At 39.9% G+C, this 15,929-nt stretch overlaps 5 protein-coding genes across 5 annotated transcripts in view; 1 reads left to right on the plus strand and 4 right to left on the minus strand.

The window, feature by feature from the left end:
* Nucleotides 1-2,890: 2,890 nt before the first annotated feature.
* Nucleotides 2,891-3,275, minus strand: LOC146966633 (histone H4). The gene has a single exon (XM_085763084.1). The coding sequence runs from the start codon at nucleotides 3,248-3,250 to the stop codon at nucleotides 2,939-2,941; it is 312 nt and encodes a 103-aa protein (XP_085619210.1). The 5' UTR covers nucleotides 3,251-3,275; the 3' UTR covers nucleotides 2,891-2,938.
* Nucleotides 3,276-3,916: 641 nt separating this feature from the next.
* LOC146966634 (cystatin-B-like) lies at nucleotides 3,917-5,272 on the minus strand. Its single transcript, XM_085762928.1, has 3 exons — nucleotides 5,166-5,272; nucleotides 4,966-5,067; nucleotides 3,917-4,046 (listed from the first exon to the last, which is right to left on the minus strand). Exons 1-3 carry the CDS (start codon nucleotides 5,232-5,234, stop codon nucleotides 3,918-3,920), a joined length of 300 nt encoding a protein of 99 aa, XP_085619054.1. The 5' UTR covers nucleotides 5,235-5,272; the 3' UTR covers nucleotide 3,917.
* Nucleotides 5,273-10,280: 5,008 nt separating this feature from the next.
* LOC146966635 (histone H4) overlaps nucleotides 10,281-15,929 on the minus strand; it is a 126,835-nt gene continuing 121,186 nt past the window's right edge. The window contains exon 2 of the mRNA XM_085763714.1: nucleotides 10,281-10,605. Within this exon, the coding sequence (XP_085619840.1) occupies nucleotides 10,289-10,600 (312 nt within the window). The 5' untranslated portion in view covers nucleotides 10,601-10,605 and the 3' untranslated portion in view covers nucleotides 10,281-10,288. The remainder of the gene's footprint in view (nucleotides 10,606-15,929) is intronic.
* On the minus strand, nucleotides 13,655-14,160 carry LOC146966636 (histone H3). The gene has a single exon (XM_085763709.1). The coding sequence runs from the start codon at nucleotides 14,122-14,124 to the stop codon at nucleotides 13,714-13,716; it is 411 nt and encodes a 136-aa protein (XP_085619835.1). The 5' UTR covers nucleotides 14,125-14,160; the 3' UTR covers nucleotides 13,655-13,713.
* LOC146966637 (histone H2A) lies at nucleotides 14,472-14,903 on the plus strand. Its single transcript, XM_085763712.1, has one exon. It carries the CDS (start codon nucleotides 14,487-14,489, stop codon nucleotides 14,871-14,873), a length of 387 nt encoding a protein of 128 aa, XP_085619838.1. The 5' UTR covers nucleotides 14,472-14,486; the 3' UTR covers nucleotides 14,874-14,903.

The raw sequence follows: 15,929 nt of genomic DNA on the forward strand, positions 1-15,929 counted from the left end.
CACTGAATGACTCTGGAGGTGAGTGCTACGTATTTATGAAGCGTCCATGCAAATGAGGCTGTGTGATCCCCCTTCTGTGATTGGTTGAAACTCACATTAGGATTAACATAGATTTACGTCGCAGCCTGCAGTTTGAACTGAAAGAGGACATTTGGGTTAGACATATTTATTTATTTTATTTATTTACTCATTATTTTATCATCTCTATATTTCTTATATTATTTATAATGTTTGCCTTTGTCATGTCTTGGAATGTCTGTCGCTTTGTTTTTTTGTTCCTTGTTCAATTGATGATGTTATTTGATGATAAATAAATATTATATATATATATATATATATATATATATATATAAAAAGAGGACATTTGGGTTATTTTGTGAGAAATGTCCTATATTATTTCTAATTCTTTTTTAAGAAAAAAAGAATATTATGCATGAAATTTAAATATTGGCTTATATTATTTATTTATTTTTAGCAAAGATTGTATTGAGGTATAATTATATATATTATATTAAAGATGTGGGAGGAGGCTGGGTGTTTAACGTGAGTTCACATCGTCAAACAATATCGTAACATTTCACTTTTATTATCTGAGCAAAAAAAGACAGTTCTTAAGATATACTTACCGTATAGCCTATAGTTAGACATCACAGGTCATCATTACGTTTAATGACGAGTGATGAACTTTATGTCAAAAATTCCAACTATCTGTAGCTAAAAGAGAAAACAGCTGTAATATTGTGATTGGTCAGTGTTTTGGTAGGCTATGTTTATTCGGTAGTGGTTTCATGGTGTTTTACAAAATTAATTTTAGCCTACTTTCTACCGAAAATCAAACGCTAAGTAATCAAGAATGATCAGTTTGCACTAATTTGTAAATTATACTTTGTTCTACAGTTTACAACCATCACCTCCTTTGTGATTAGCTTTGTATTTTTATGTAGGCCTATTATTGTTGCTCTTCAATAGTTTTTTCAGTTATTACACTTAGTTTTAGATCTCTTATGCTGGTATCTGTGCTGTGGCCAGAATTAAGTTTATAGGGAAACAGCTTACTGTGCATGTGCTGAAGGACAGCCTTAGAAAATGTAAATGGGATATTGAGCGGCAGAGCTGCGCCCCCTGCTGACCAAAAGGAGCCATAGCAGAGGGAGCTGATGCATCGGGAGCTACTGAGAGAAACTTTTGCCGAGATTATTATTGTTGCGTTCATATACCAGTGAGTGTAATGGTTGTCAGATCACTTCATGCTGTTCATTATGGTTTATTCCTGTGTTGATAATCCGGCTATCCAGTTAGCTCGCTAAATATAATAATTAAGCAGTCTCTCACATAAAATTATTGGATATTGGTTGTTATTCATTATTATTTCATTGGTTATTTACCACTACTGACAGCCTAGAGTTAAAATGATGCTGTTCTGATATTGTTTTTTCTTGTTCTGTTACAGAACCACACACACACACACGCACTTTTCATCCATCACACCGACACCCACAACATTCTTGACAATAAAGAGAAACATCTGGACTCGTGCATTTTAATCAGATTTTAACCGATGCCTCCCAGCGGCCCCAAGAGTTTCCATCCAGTCAGTCCTTAGAATAACCTTCTGAACAGTGCAAGATGTGTAATGTGCTTTTAAGTGAGTTGGGGGAGCGCCGGGTCGATTGATACACTTTTCATTTAAACGTCTTTTTCAAAGATAACGTTATGTACACAAACATTTTTATCATGTGATCAACAACTCACATGTGTATTCTCTTAGTTACAAGTGTAATTTAACACATATGTTGGATGATCGCGCTGTTTTATAACTTTGAAGTTGACATTTGTCTCAAACGCCCCACCTATGCGGGTCGTTTGAGACACCGAGGAGGGACGGTTGAAACAGCATGTTTTAAACAGAAACTACTGACATTACTCTCGTTTTTATGCAGCATATCAGACAACATACTAGTGTACTCGTTATTGCCAAAATGTCACATAATTTCTCACAATATAAATAGGTCAAATAAATATTTTTGTCCCGTGCGTAATTGTCAAGATCCGCATTTCGATTAAACTCGCCTTTCTTCTTTTGTACGAGTTGTTGGACGACTGCATTTTCATTTAATTTACTTATTTCCCTGTCCTAAGTCATGTTTATGGATACACAGTTGAACATATTGTCATTTTACCCTCGGCATTTTCCCCTCACTTTGCTGAATATCTGTTGATTCATGTCATAAACACGTTTTGTTCATTAAAAATATCTGGTGTTTATTAAAAATATGTTGTTCATTCAAATCGGTTGTTGTTCATTGCAGAACAATAGAATATTAATACGGTGATTTATATACAGATATTGATCGCGCAGTGTGACCACAATCACTACGCACGGAGGCGTGAGGGACATTTGAAACAGCTGTATCAATCGTCCCTGCAGCGACTACTGACACTTCAACCTGTTTTGGCTCTAAACTTCAAAACTATGACACTGCATAGTTTAGGACCTGTTTATGTACGAATTCATCTGTTGTTAGGTCATATTATTATTGCATGAAACACACAATACAACTTTTGATCACAAAAAAACTACCGCACAACATTTTACTTTCCGTAGTAAAAAACAGGTTCGCGCTAATAACTTTTGAATGGCGTGACGTAATTTCACAAGCTTTCCCAGGATTGGTCGGTGTTGAGTGCTGAACATAGTGACAAAATCTGACGGCTCAAGCTTGTGTGGTTTTCGAAGAAATCGCTGTGTATCAATCGACCCGGCGCTCCCCTGCGTCATGTTTGCAATTCACAGAAAAACCCTGGATTATAATTTAATTAGAATAAAACGTAAATTATGTTTATTGAATTCATTGTTAGGCAACAGAAAATATGAGCTCGTTCAGACTGGTTGTGTGGCTCTGAAAAGAGCCGTTGTGTTTAGTTGTGGTGATGGTATTTAACCTCCGAAGCCGTACAGAGTGCGGCCCTGTCTCTTGAGGGCGTAGACCACGTCCATGGCGGTGACGGTCTTCCTCTTGGCGTGCTCGGTGTAGGTGACGGCGTCCCGGATGACGTTCTCCAGAAAGACCTTCAACACCCCGCGGGTCTCCTCGTAGATGAGGCCGGAGATGCGCTTGACTCCGCCGCGGCGAGCCAGACGGCGGATGGCGGGCTTGGTGATGCCCTGGATGTTATCACGGAGGACTTTACGGTGCCGCTTGGCGCCTCCTTTACCGAGTCCCTTTCCTCCTTTTCCTCTTCCAGACATGTTTACTGCTGGGTACAAATATACTCAACTGGTTCAGCTACAGGACGCGCCGCCTTTCAAACCCTCTCTGAGGACGTGAATGAAGAGACCCCTTCCTCGCTGAGTTTTTACGCCCCTTGACTCTTTGGTACAACAGCGCCACCCATTGCTGTGTAGGTACCAAGTGACAGAGCTTCAGATAGGATGTTGAAAGTTAAATCAAGGCTCCATCAATCAATTAAAAGTGTCAGCATCTGCACTACAGTCTAGTTTTACACTTTTATAATGTTCACAAACATTTCAAAATATATGTTTTCACTTTGTCATTATGGCTTAGAGCAGCCAAATAGCAGTTACTCATTTAATATTAAGTCGAATGGACATTAAATTGTGTAAAAGTTGTCTGAACACTTTCTAAAGCCTCTGTAGAAGCGGCACTGCAGTTTACAAATCAGAGGAACAACATTGACAGGAACCACAACAACTCAGATTCATGGAATTATTATTTATTATAATAATTATTTATACTCCATGTATAAAATTGAACTGTGGCACACTCATATCATCATGATCTACATTAGGCTACACACTGTTATTACATGCCAGACGTGCATTATATTGTATATAACATTATAAAAGGCCTGGACAATGAGAGGAGAGTGGAGCCTAAAGGCACAGATGGATCCCTTTAGAAGTACTCAATTGGGTCGCAGGGGCCCTTGTTTTCCTGTAGACAGGTCAGCTCCAGCTCTCCCCCATTACATGGAAGCTTTCTCCAAACACGGAGGTGAACATGTTCATCTCCTCCCACTTGGACCTGCAAGGAGGCAAAAGAAACAGACTGTGTCCATCTTGTCTGGAAATGCATTGGACAATTGTTCGCTACATGGACAGAAATTTGTTCTGATGTGATCCACTATGTTATTGCCGGCTGGAAAAAAACTAAACTGTTAGCCTACCTAAAATTGCTATAAACCTGCACAAGAAAGAAAGGGAGTGATGTTATGGTAGAGATTGATTTTCACTTATAAAAATAACATACTGTATGTCAGGGTTTCACTAACGTGTAAATGGAAATCAGTCTCTACCATTCACATAACCTGTGTTGGGGAGACTTAAACCACATGGAGTTGAACCACATAGCTTAACTACAATTTCCTGTAACTTGCTGATTGTTAAACTACATATTTTGTGCTGCGTCAAGTATTTCAACTACTTTTTGGGTTTTGTTTTTTTTTGCAGTTTAACTACTTAATTTACAAACTACAATTTTGTCCAATAACATGATTTTTTTTAATATAAATTTTATTTTACCATTATTGTGTTACAAAACGCTCTTTGAAAAAAGGCATGAATCAAAGTGTTAGTGCCTCTGAAGTTCCTGGTGAACCGACAGTGTGTTGACCAAAATTGTCAGCTTTTTTTCTCTAAGAAATAGAGTAGAGAGAGTTGAGAGGCATATTTCTTTTCTTTTTTTTAAACTACTGCCAGGTTGAACTACATGTAGTTTTACAAGCTACGCTTGCAAAGTAGCTTCCTCAACACTGACTGCATGTATCAGTCATGGATAGGGACATACACTTGTCCTTTTTTTTTTTTTTTTTTTACAGAGTTTCAGGAAATCTGTGATGGAAACAGTGAGAGTGGTGACAGTCTCACTGTCTTGTTTTTCAAAAAAGCATATCATCAATAAATGAATAGATAAATAAGCTCTCTGTTTGTTACGTATTAATCACCTTGATGAAGAAGTTGGTCCCGGCCACAAGCTGTGATCTGTATTTCTTGGCTGTGAAGACTTCATAGTTCTTCCCTGTTTTAGCCTCTGCACAGGGCTTCATCTGAAAAACAAATACGTCACATCAGTATCAGAAATGAAACACAGGCCACATTAACTGTGCATGAGGACCAAAGTCCCAACAATCATTTTTCTACTCACGCTGTCACAGATGCTCTGAACCTCTTCATTGGCATCAAAAGTCTCGCTAAGACCTCCACACATAGTCATTGTCACAGTTTTCTGTGAATTCAAAAACAAATGAACAAACCAACTGATGTCTGTCTGTGTTTTGGTTATCAAATAGCTGTGTATTTATACTCAACAACGACCCCAGATACAGACTGACAGGTGGATCTGATAGTGGGTGGAACTAACCGCACCCACACACTAATGCGGTTAGTGTTGCTCATCCTTGATGAATAACTCCACAAAGTTCAGCTGACACTGTTACACTTCTCAGAAACTGACGTTTCAGATTGTGTAATTCAGTATACGGTCATGTGATGTAGCTTATAACCAAGAACTGCTGTGTAATATTCAGATGTGTGAATATGTTGCTCAATTTCACCTTAAAATTCCCCTCAACTCTATAAGGATTACATTAGAAAATTACAGACAGGCTATACTAAAATCAAATGCAAGACATGGTCCATTCTTTTTTTTAATTTTTTTTTTATTAGTTTATTTGAAATGGGACTCCACATATTCATGAACATACAGAAACAATTATTTGATGTAAATATGCCAGATTTAGCTAGAAAGCTAGTTTCCATCCGTGGTCCCATGGTACACAAACAAATTAAATTACATTCAGACATTTAAAACGATAGATAATAACCTACATAGGGTGTTGGCAGCAATTACAATTACGGTATATTGTTGCAAATTGTTCAGCAGGTGACAATGCTAGGCGACGCATTGCCACTTGCAGAGAAAGAAAAGAGAAAGAGAAAAAACAAACAAACAAACAAAAAAACAGAGGATGATTAGAGCCGCTGATCTGATTCTGAGAAAAAAGTCAGAACTCACTTTATTTTTTATTTCTAACCCTTTTCCGTAGTTTGTAATACGTCTAATGAATTTTCAAATAAGCCTGGAGTCAACAAACAGGTAGCTCAACTTCACCATTGCTCACCACCAAGAATCCCCATAATACACCAGCTTGTTGTTTTACTGTTTTAAATTGACTAAGCACAAATGTGTTAATTATTGAACTTTAGAATTCCTAATAGCGGATTTTATCTTGAACATTCAACAAGAAAGCAATTAGTGAATTCTCCAAAACATACAACTTCAAATTATACAACCATGGGAAGAAATGTGTTGAAGCTGGAAGAAATGCGTTGATGCTGGATGGGCCCGAATTACTCCAAGTTGAACTTTGACAATAGCAGTGAATCAGTCTTTATATTAACAGGAATTATTTGTGCAGAATTTATTGCTTAACTCCAAGCAAGTGTTTGCCCACATCTTGTTTCTCAGAAATATAGATATATACTGGTGAAACTTCTTATTGTAAGGGTTATTTCTCTTTCCCAATATTTTGAATGGAAGGCTTTCTACATAGGCCTACATTATCAGCGCAGAAGTCAGCAAGAAACCATAAACTCCCTTTCTTCACATTCCTCGTGAAAATGTTTGTGGGAGTTTCTTGTCAGTGCAGTTGCATCATGTTACTTTTGACCTGAAATAAACTGGAGGTCAAGACCACAAAGTACAGATTATTGCTGTTTAAGGTTATATCAGTACAACCAACAGCAAATATTAAACTATAAAACAAGGCACAATGAAGTATGTGTCAGGAAGCACACTAGCCTACTTATTACATGCATAATCATGTTTTTCAGAGGAGGTTAAATCGAAAGCAACTGGACTTAGTTATTTGTCTAGGAAGACGTTTCACCTCTCATCCAAGAGGCTTCATCAGTTCATGTACGCAACTGACCAGGCTGGGACTGGTCCAACTATCTGGTGTGGAGACTCACTATTTAACCTATAGGTGTTCACAAGGGTGATGATGTCACTGGTTCCCTTTTGTGCTCCAAGTGCCAACGACAGTCGTTTAAATGACTGTCTTTGGTGGAAAGTTGGTTTCGACTTCGTTAGTGCCCTATTGTGTTCTAACGACAGTCGTTGGAGTCACTTGCCACTTGTGAACAGTGGTTGTTCTTTGAGGCTAGATTGTTGAATCTCCTGGGAAGGGATGAAAGGGCAGCATTGTAAATTGGAGATAGGTGGTGTCTCAGGCCACCTCCCCTGTTGAGGGATGGTTTCTCTACTTTTACAAAAATGGCTTCTTTAACTCCTCTTTCAAACCATCTGTCCTCTCTGTCTAGGATTTGGACATTGCTGTCCTCAAAGGAGTGGGCTTTCTCCTTGAGATGTAAATGGACAGCAGAGTCCAGTCCTGAGGAGTTTGCTCTCCTGTGTTGGGCCATGCGTTTATGCAGTGGTTGTTTTGTTTCTCCAATGTAGAGGTCTTTGCATTCCTCGTTGCATTGGAATGCGAAGACAGAGAGGACAGATGGTTTGAAAGAGGAGTTAAAGAAGCCATTTTTGTAAAAGTAGAGAAACCATCCCTCAACAGGGGAGGTGGCCTGAGACACCACCTATCTCCAATTTACAATGCTGCCCTTTCATCCCTTCCCAGGAGATTCAACAATCTAGCCTCAAAGAACAACTACTGTTCACAAGTGGTAAGTGACTCCAACGACTGTCGTTATAACACAATAGGGCACTAACGAAGTCGAAACCAACTTTCCACCAAAGACAGTCATTTAAACGACTGTCGTTGGCACTTGGAGCACAAAAGGGAACCAGTGACATCATCACCCTTGTGAACGCCCACACAAGAGGTTAAATAGTGAGTCTCCACACCAGATAGTTGGACCAGTCCCAGCCTGGTCAGATGCGTACATGAACTGATGAAGCCTCTTGGATGAGAGGTGAAACGTCTTTATAGACAAATAACTAAGTCCAGTTGCTTTCGATTTAACCTCCTCTGAAATACTATGACCTGGGCAAATGAGAATATGCACCGGCTTATGTATAATCATGCCAACTAATACAAGCAGAAGAGATAAAGTCACAAAGATTTGCAGATTTTATTGTCATTAAAGAAAAGTTTCTGGCTGTAAAATCAGAAACACTGTGTTAATGACTGAAAACTGAACTCAGCACATGCTGAAGACACATGGCACACAATGTAACCTGAAGTAGGTTCACAAATGATCATTATGTCGCAGAGCAGCAATATAATTTCCTATTTATAACGGTCAAAGAGCACAGCCAGTGAAGCAGTGGTATATTTAAAAGGACGTGTAATTTGAGTTTGGTAATTAATACATTTTGGTGCAAATATTTGTTTGTTTGTTTGGGTTCAGTTGCTTTACCAAATCATAAGAATAGCCTATTCACAATTATAAAAAGAAAACTTTCAAAGGAGCATCAGATGTTTGATTTTGGAGCAGACAATCTAGTTTCCCAATCAAATAGGTTAGTAGGCTATCTCTCCAACCAATAAAAGCTTTGCATTAGGTTTTTAGAGATCACATTTTCAACATTTATAAGTGTGTGGCTTACAGGGATTCATTTGGTGTGGGTTGGATTTAGATATTTGCATAAGTCACATACACAGAGTTCCTGTGTGTGCAGTCTGTGCTGATGTTTGACTTTGTGGTTTGGTTACCACACTGGGTCACAAGGCAAATCATAGTTTAACTGATGCAATGTGACTGTTAATGTGGCACCCTGGTCATTTTAATCTGTTTATTTGTGTAGACACCTGATTCAGGCTGGACTAAAACAACCACCTTACACCAGTAGAGTTGGGTTGTGTTAAACCGTGATTAGATTGACAGTGATATTTTCATGATACACTCTTTGCAGATGAACGTCCTCCCAGGAACTTCACTGATGCAATAACAATGTAAACATCTTTTTTTTATGTTCCCAATGTCATTAAATCATTTGGTAGAAGAGCTTTTATGTTTAAAGCACCTGCAGATTGGAACAACCTTCCTGCTAATATCAGATCCAGTTCCTCTCTTGGTATTTTCAAGCATGCTCTGTCTTCTCATCTCATGGTGACCTGTTCCTGTTTTCACTGAAGACACATTTCTGATTTGTTGATCTGTTACTAATCATTATATACTGTCATTTTAGTCCCAGTGTTGACCTTTGTGGCCCTACTATGGTTGTTTTGTTTTGTCCCAATGTAGTTACAATAACTGTGGTTTGTCCTTGTTTGTACTATTGTTTTTGTCTTTTGGTTTGTTTTGTTTGTTTATTTGTCTGTTTGTTTTTCTATATTGTTGAGAACATGTTTGTCTGTTGAATCTATGTTTGTCTATATGTTTGGACCCCCTCGAAAACGAGATGATACATCTCAAGGGGTTTTATCCAAATAAACAAATTTCAATCTTGATTGACAGAGTAGGTGATTAGTGATGTGCAGATCGATACTGAAATATCGATACTTCCGATACCAGGTCTGTATGCTCTAGAATCGATACTCAAATGAAAATATCGATACTTTTGATACTTCAGTCATTTGTGGTTATGCATATCATTAACAGGAACACAGTGGAAAGTAATTAAACCATTCAGATCTTGTCTAAATGACACACGGTTGGTAGGAACTACTTTTTCTTCCACCTGGGTAAGTGCGTAATGTGTAAGCGCAGCGGCATGCTGCTCACAAAGTCAGTCGCAGTGGAGCGGAAAGGAGTCATGTGTGGAGCTATTTCAGCGTCACAAACGTGAAGACGAAGTCTGTAATATCTGTGGGAAAATTATAAATAATATTATAGATGAATGACTTAAAATTATATGTTTGTTTCATTTTCTTATTTAATTTATGATTTTATTATTTTACTTATGTTATTTTTTTAGTGTTTGAAATGCTATGACTTGAAATACAGTACTTTTTAAAAATTTTATTAGATTTACCAGGCATATTAGGTGGATTTGCACAAAGTATCGGTATCCGATCGGTATCGCCGATACCAGCCTGAATTTTACTCAGTATCGGATCTGAAAGGAAATTTGTGGTATCGAACATCACTATAGGTGATTGAAAGTCAAATGTGATGAATTCATTTTTAAACCAGTTCTTATCAAGAGTCAGTATAGTGCAAGTATGACCAAAGATGTATCCTATTATTTTCAGTTAAATTTCCATGTCTATTGAATTCATTGTTAGTTAACAGAAAATATGAGCTCGTTCAGACTGGTTGTGTGGCTCTGAAAAGAGCCGTTGTGTCTAGTTGTTGTGGTGATGTTTAACCTCCGAAGCCGTACAGAGTGCGGCCCTGTCTCTTGAGGGCGTAGACCACGTCCATGGCGGTAACGGTCTTCCTCTTGGCGTGCTCGGTGTAGGTGACGGCGTCCCGGATGACGTTCTCCAGGAAGACCTTCAACACCCCGCGGGTCTCCTCGTAGATGAGGCCGGAGATGCGCTTGACTCCGCCGCGGCGAGCCAGACGGCGGATGGCGGGCTTGGTGATGCCCTGGATGTTATCACGGAGGACTTTACGGTGCCGCTTGGCGCCTCCTTTACCGAGTCCCTTTCCTCCTTTTCCTCTTCCAGACATGTTTACTGCTGGGTACAAAAATACTCAACTGGTTCAGCTACAGGACGCGCCGCCTTTCAAACCCTCTCTGAGGACGTGAATGAAGACTGGAGGGAGTGGTTTGGTCACTTCTTCTGTGGTTTGGCCGTTTATCATGAACCCTTTGGTGTGTTGGCGCCACCATCTGATCAGAACTTGATTCAGCACAACAAAACTTTCAGAGCTCATCTGTATCAAACTGAGTTAGTTCAGTCAACTCTGAATAAGGTTACTCTTAGTTAAGTAAAAAAACAACAACATAATCAATGGTGTTCTGTTCAGCCATGTGTGTGTGTGTGTAATGGATAACAAAATGATGTGTGGATGTCATTGTGTGTTGATGTCATTTAACTTATTAGCCTACCCTTTGTTGACCTTCATATCTTTCATTTTTTAATATGTAAGCTACAAAAACAGACAGGCTAGTGTGGAGGAGTCAGGACTCTGTCTGTATGTCCTTTTAAAAAGCCTGAATGCATGAGAGAAGCACTTAGCTGGGATGTGTGACTCGTGGCAAAGCGGTGCTACTAATTAGGCCTGTTTGTGTGTGCGTGCGTGTGTGTGTGAGGGCCTCCAAGAGTCTGGCCCAAAGACCTCTGAATTCTTAATCCAGCCTTGCACCCAGCAGATAACCAGCATCCCCATGACCATCCTCGGGAACCACTGCAGCCAGCCGTCCAGCCTCAGCGCCCTCTTCTCAAGCAGCAGACCCGTAGGCAGCGTGTCTGTGTCTGTCATTCACTGACTACTACAGCGATACGGACAGTGAAAATGAGAGTGATAATCAAAATTATGAGAGTGCAAATGAAAGTCATCCTTCAGACTTTAGTGATGACCAACCTAACAGCTGGCCAGCAGCTTGCTAGTACCCCTCTGCCTACAGGGGCTCCTACTCCAGACATTAACTCAGGATCCTTTTCCTCCACTCCTGGTTTTCCCATCCCATCAGTGTCTGAGCCACAATGTGATGAATCATTCACAATTATTAATTGCAAGAGACAAAGCTTCCTGCCAATAAAGATGTAAAGCGCTTTGATGTTAAACATTTACATCTCCTTGATCTTTTGTTGCCTCCTTGTTGATGGCGTTGATATTTTCTTCAAATCTAATGATGTTGAAATATGTAAGAGGAGAGATTATATTCCTGATTGATTATTAATGTTGGATTGTTATTATCGTGGTAAAAAGTGTAGTCATTAATGTTTCAATGGATGTTTTCTGGGATGAGTCCATAACAGAGTCAGTTGTCAACGGTTTTCCTTCTTTTTTAAAAAAGAAACTTTATTTAGATTCAGGTTTTGACAGATATAAAAAATAATTCAAAGGGTCACACAAGACCTACATAAAACTGCATATTATACAAAGAAAAAGGAGAATACATTAGCAATACAAAAAATAAAACATAAAAAAAAAACATACAGGCATTAAAGTCACAAATCAAGGATGTTCCATGCTGAATGTCCATTGATCTCCTCCTATGGATGTCTGTTATCACTTGATTCATTACAGCGTCACTGTCAATAACAGGGCCTTGCAGTGACATTGCACAACGAGTCTTCCACAATTTCATACAGACAACATAGATAACCAGTTGGAAAAGTTCCCTTCTACGAGGAGGGAGATCATCGCCCTTAGATTGATTATTTTATTAATTTAATGTTTTAATTCCATTGTTATATCTTTGTCCTGTAGACATTGGATGTCAAGTTTCCAAAAGCCCCTGGAAAATGAGGCAGGAGAGTAAATGGATGTTTTAACGTGCCATAGTGTGATATTTTAAAATTTGAAGATAAATATATCCTGTCGATGCGTGTTTTGGTCTTTGAGTCAAATCTAGTAAAATCAGTGCCAAAAGGGTTAAGAACTTTTTGACCGGCGGAACAGTTTCTCATGTCGGGGCTTCAATACAAGAGGGACATTACAGACGAGCAGTATGGAGGTTTTTGCATGTTTTTTGGTGTCTTTTTGGACGAAGAAAGTTGGTATCCATTCACAACCATTATATGGACAAATACTGCTGCGCTGACCCCCCCGTAACTCAGAGAAGGCACGGAGGACTCTGAAACTTCTCACAGCTCTTAGTCGACATGAGGGTGAGTAGATAATGAGTGAAATTTGAATTTTGGGTGAACTATCACTTTAACATGACTTTTTTTTTCTCTTTCTTCCTCTTATTTGTTTAATTGTTCTCCCAAATCATAATATTGATATTGTTGATATTATCAATGTATCTTGTATTGCCCTGTTCTGTTTTCTTGTATTTGTGTAGAATTAAATAAAGTAAAAATAAATAAATACAGCCAAGGGAGTCTCCCAGTGTGTGTTGCACATAACACCATTACAGTAAATATTTGTCATTTCTTGTCAATTTTAGGAAGTGTCAAAGCAGATGTGGCGCCATTGTGTTTCTTAATATGATTGGCTGGAATGACAAAAGGAGACGGGGAAGGTATATATATAATATCCTCACCTAGGTTAAAAGTATAATGTGGATATCAGTTGTGTCCAGGTGAGTGCTCAGGTTTTGTCTGTCCTGTGCTTTTCTCTCATTTCCTTTTCTTTCTTTTTTATTTGTCTTTCAACACGGCTTAGGTTTTGTTGCCTGTAAAGTACAACCCTACTGCAATGAACTCCACCTATCTCCAGTGTCTGATTGAATAGGCTACTCCAGGATATTTCCTGTTAGTGTATTGAAAGTAATTGTGGTGAGGTATGGGTAAATATAAAATAAAATCAAATATAAAAATCAAATTAGAGATAAAACAAATCAGGGATGTTTATATATCAATTATGTATGAATAATGAACCACCAGTGTGTTAGCTATACAGTAGCATTTAAATATCATGGAATTAAGGAGATGAAGCACTTAATATTTACATTTACAGTTCCTACATCACTGAAGTTTACTGATGCTTTTTACTTGTATTTAGTTCACTTTGGATACCTCTATAATCATATTCATATTCTTAACCTTGGTGCAATAATTCTGCTACAATGTAGTGTCATACAAGTCAGAGGAAATAACTCGATAGTTGAAAGTGAAGTGGCTCTTAAAAGAGCCGTTGTTGTTGTAGTTTTAGTGGGAGCAGCCTCTTTAAGCTCTCTCTCCACGGATGCGGCGGGCCAGCTGGATGTCTTTGGGCATGATGGTGACCCTCTTGGCGTGGATGGCGCACAGGTTGGTGTCCTCGAACAGACCCACCAGGTAAGCCTCGCTGGCCTCCTGCAGAGCCATGACGGCGGAGCTCTGGAAACGCAGGTCGGTCTTGAAGTCCTGGGCGATTTCCCTTACCAGGCGCTGGAAGGGCAGCTTGCGGATGAGCAGCTCGGTGGATTTCTGGTAACGACGGATCTCACGGAGAGCCACGGTACCGGGCCTGTAACGGTGAGGCTTCTTGACGCCGCCGGTGGCCGGGGCGCTCTTACGGGCAGCCTTGGTGGCCAGCTGCTTCCTGGGGGCTTTGCCTCCGGTGGACTTACGAGCGGTCTGCTTGGTTCTTGCCATTTCACTGTGTCTTTCTCTAAACTGGAGAAAAGTGTGATGAACCGCCGCGGCACTCGGCTCTTAAAGCCTGAGACCGGCTGGGACACAGTGACGCTGCTCGACGTCTGTGGCTGGTGATTGGTGAGGGGCTCCTGCTGGAGCTCAGCGCCGCCCACAGGACCAACCCGCCGCCCGAGTCTCTGCTGCTCATTGGAGGAAACAGCTTTGAAAAAGCCCGGACAAACCCAGAGCAGGAAGCCGCTGCTGGAGCCTCTCTCTGGTTGGTCCGGCACAAAGCGTCCCGCTCCTGCGCTCATATAAGACACAGTTGAGCTGAGGAGCCTCACATTTCTTTGTACCCAGACTAAAGAAAACAATCAACCATGAGTGGGAGAGGAAAGACCGGGGGAAAGGCCAGAGCAAAGGCAAAGACCCGCTCCTCCCGTGCTGGGCTCCAGTTCCCAGTGGGTCGTGTCCACAGGCTGCTCCGCAAAGGAAACTATGCTCAGCGTGTGGGGGCTGGTGCTCCCGTCTACCTGGCGGCTGTGCTCGAGTACCTGACCGCTGAGATCCTCGAGTTGGCTGGAAACGCTGCCCGCGACAACAAGAAGACCAGGATCATCCCCCGTCACCTGCAGCTGGCCGTCCGCAACGACGAGGAGCTCAACAAGCTGCTGGGAGGAGTCACCATCGCTCAGGGTGGTGTGCTGCCCAACATCCAGGCTGTTCTCCTGCCCAAGAAGACCGAGAAGCCCGCCAAGGCCAAGTAAACTTCTCCTGGACACCACCAACACAAAGGCTCTTTTCAGAGCCACATACTCAAACCTAAAAGAGTTCATCCTATTGCCCATTATTATCCTTTTTCATGATGTACGTGGCCTAATCTTTTACTAGTAAACACTGATTACAAATTACTTATGTGACAGCTTAATGTTGCTTGATAAACAGTGTTGATAACAATAAATTAAAGACCGATGGCGCTGTCTAATTGTATCCCATGAAATGGCTCATAAGAAAGTTTGTGTAACTGTAAAATAATAGGTCACATAATACAGTTCTTAGCTTGATCTTTTCTTCATTCAAAACATTAACTTAGTATATTGATGAATATGACCATGTAGGCCAGTAGCCTAGGGGAGACTGGTGGGGACAGTTGAAACAAGTCTTATTTCTCCAATCAGAAACATGCTGTGATGACACTCAGACCATCTACCCACCAAGAATAGAGAAGACATTCAACATCTGCTTCTGTTTTGTTGTTTTAGAGGTATGAAAGTAGCCTTTTCATGAGCTGTATTTTTGTCATAATGCCCTGACCTTTTTGTATGAATTAATCCAAACCTACCTATTTGAATCACTGTTTTGTTGACTATCAAATGACATGGTTAGCATGTGTCATTGTGTTTTGTCATGACTGATAGGGTGGGAATGGTTGCAACTACTAAGGCAAAGCATAGCTTAAAATAGGCACAATTTATCTATTTTATTCCTCAGACAGAAGAGGCAATTATATTAAACCATGATCGAATAATGCTCTAACAATAAACAAAATAATTACCAAAATATCTTCCTACAATGAAATATTAAATTATAACTATTATAAATATTATGTATCTCTAGCCTAGTTGGATCTTGTTCTATGGGACACAAGTAGGCACATATTTTTTCATATAAAAATTGCAAAAAAGTTAATTTGATTTCATGCGGTGAATAAATCATCCAAAAGTAGAGTATTGCAAATTGTTCTATTCTTCTTGTCTCACACTAAGCTACTGAGTTTTAATACCACCGGTAACTTCTGCACATTGACTCATGGCTTATGTTCT

Source organism: Trachurus japonicus, chromosome 20 (genome assembly GCF_045865225.1).
Source record: "Trachurus japonicus isolate A0001 chromosome 20, Traja_1.0".
Classification (NCBI taxonomy): domain Eukaryota; kingdom Metazoa; phylum Chordata; class Actinopteri; order Carangiformes; family Carangidae; genus Trachurus; species Trachurus japonicus.

Bases quoted from the DNA above. Each gene is read 5' to 3' on its own strand.
- LOC146966633 (XM_085763084.1), bottom strand. From the start codon at position 3,250: ATGTCTGGAAGAGGAAAAGGAGGAAAGGGACTCGGTAAAGGAGGCGCC.
- LOC146966634 (XM_085762928.1), bottom strand. From the start codon at position 5,234: ATGACTATGTGTGGAGGTCTTAGCGAGACTTTTGATGCCAATGAAGAG. The intron at 5,068-5,165 runs GTGAGTAGAAAA...TTTGTTTTTCAG, and splicing joins TTCAGAGCATCTGTGACAGC to ATGAAGCCCTGTGCAGAGGC. The intron at 4,047-4,965 runs GTGATTAATACG...GCCTCCTTGCAG, and splicing joins GGACCAACTTCTTCATCAAG to GTCCAAGTGGGAGGAGATGA.
- LOC146966636 (XM_085763709.1), bottom strand. From the start codon at position 14,124: ATGGCAAGAACCAAGCAGACCGCTCGTAAGTCCACCGGAGGCAAAGCC.
- LOC146966637 (XM_085763712.1), top strand. From the start codon at position 14,487: ATGAGTGGGAGAGGAAAGACCGGGGGAAAGGCCAGAGCAAAGGCAAAG.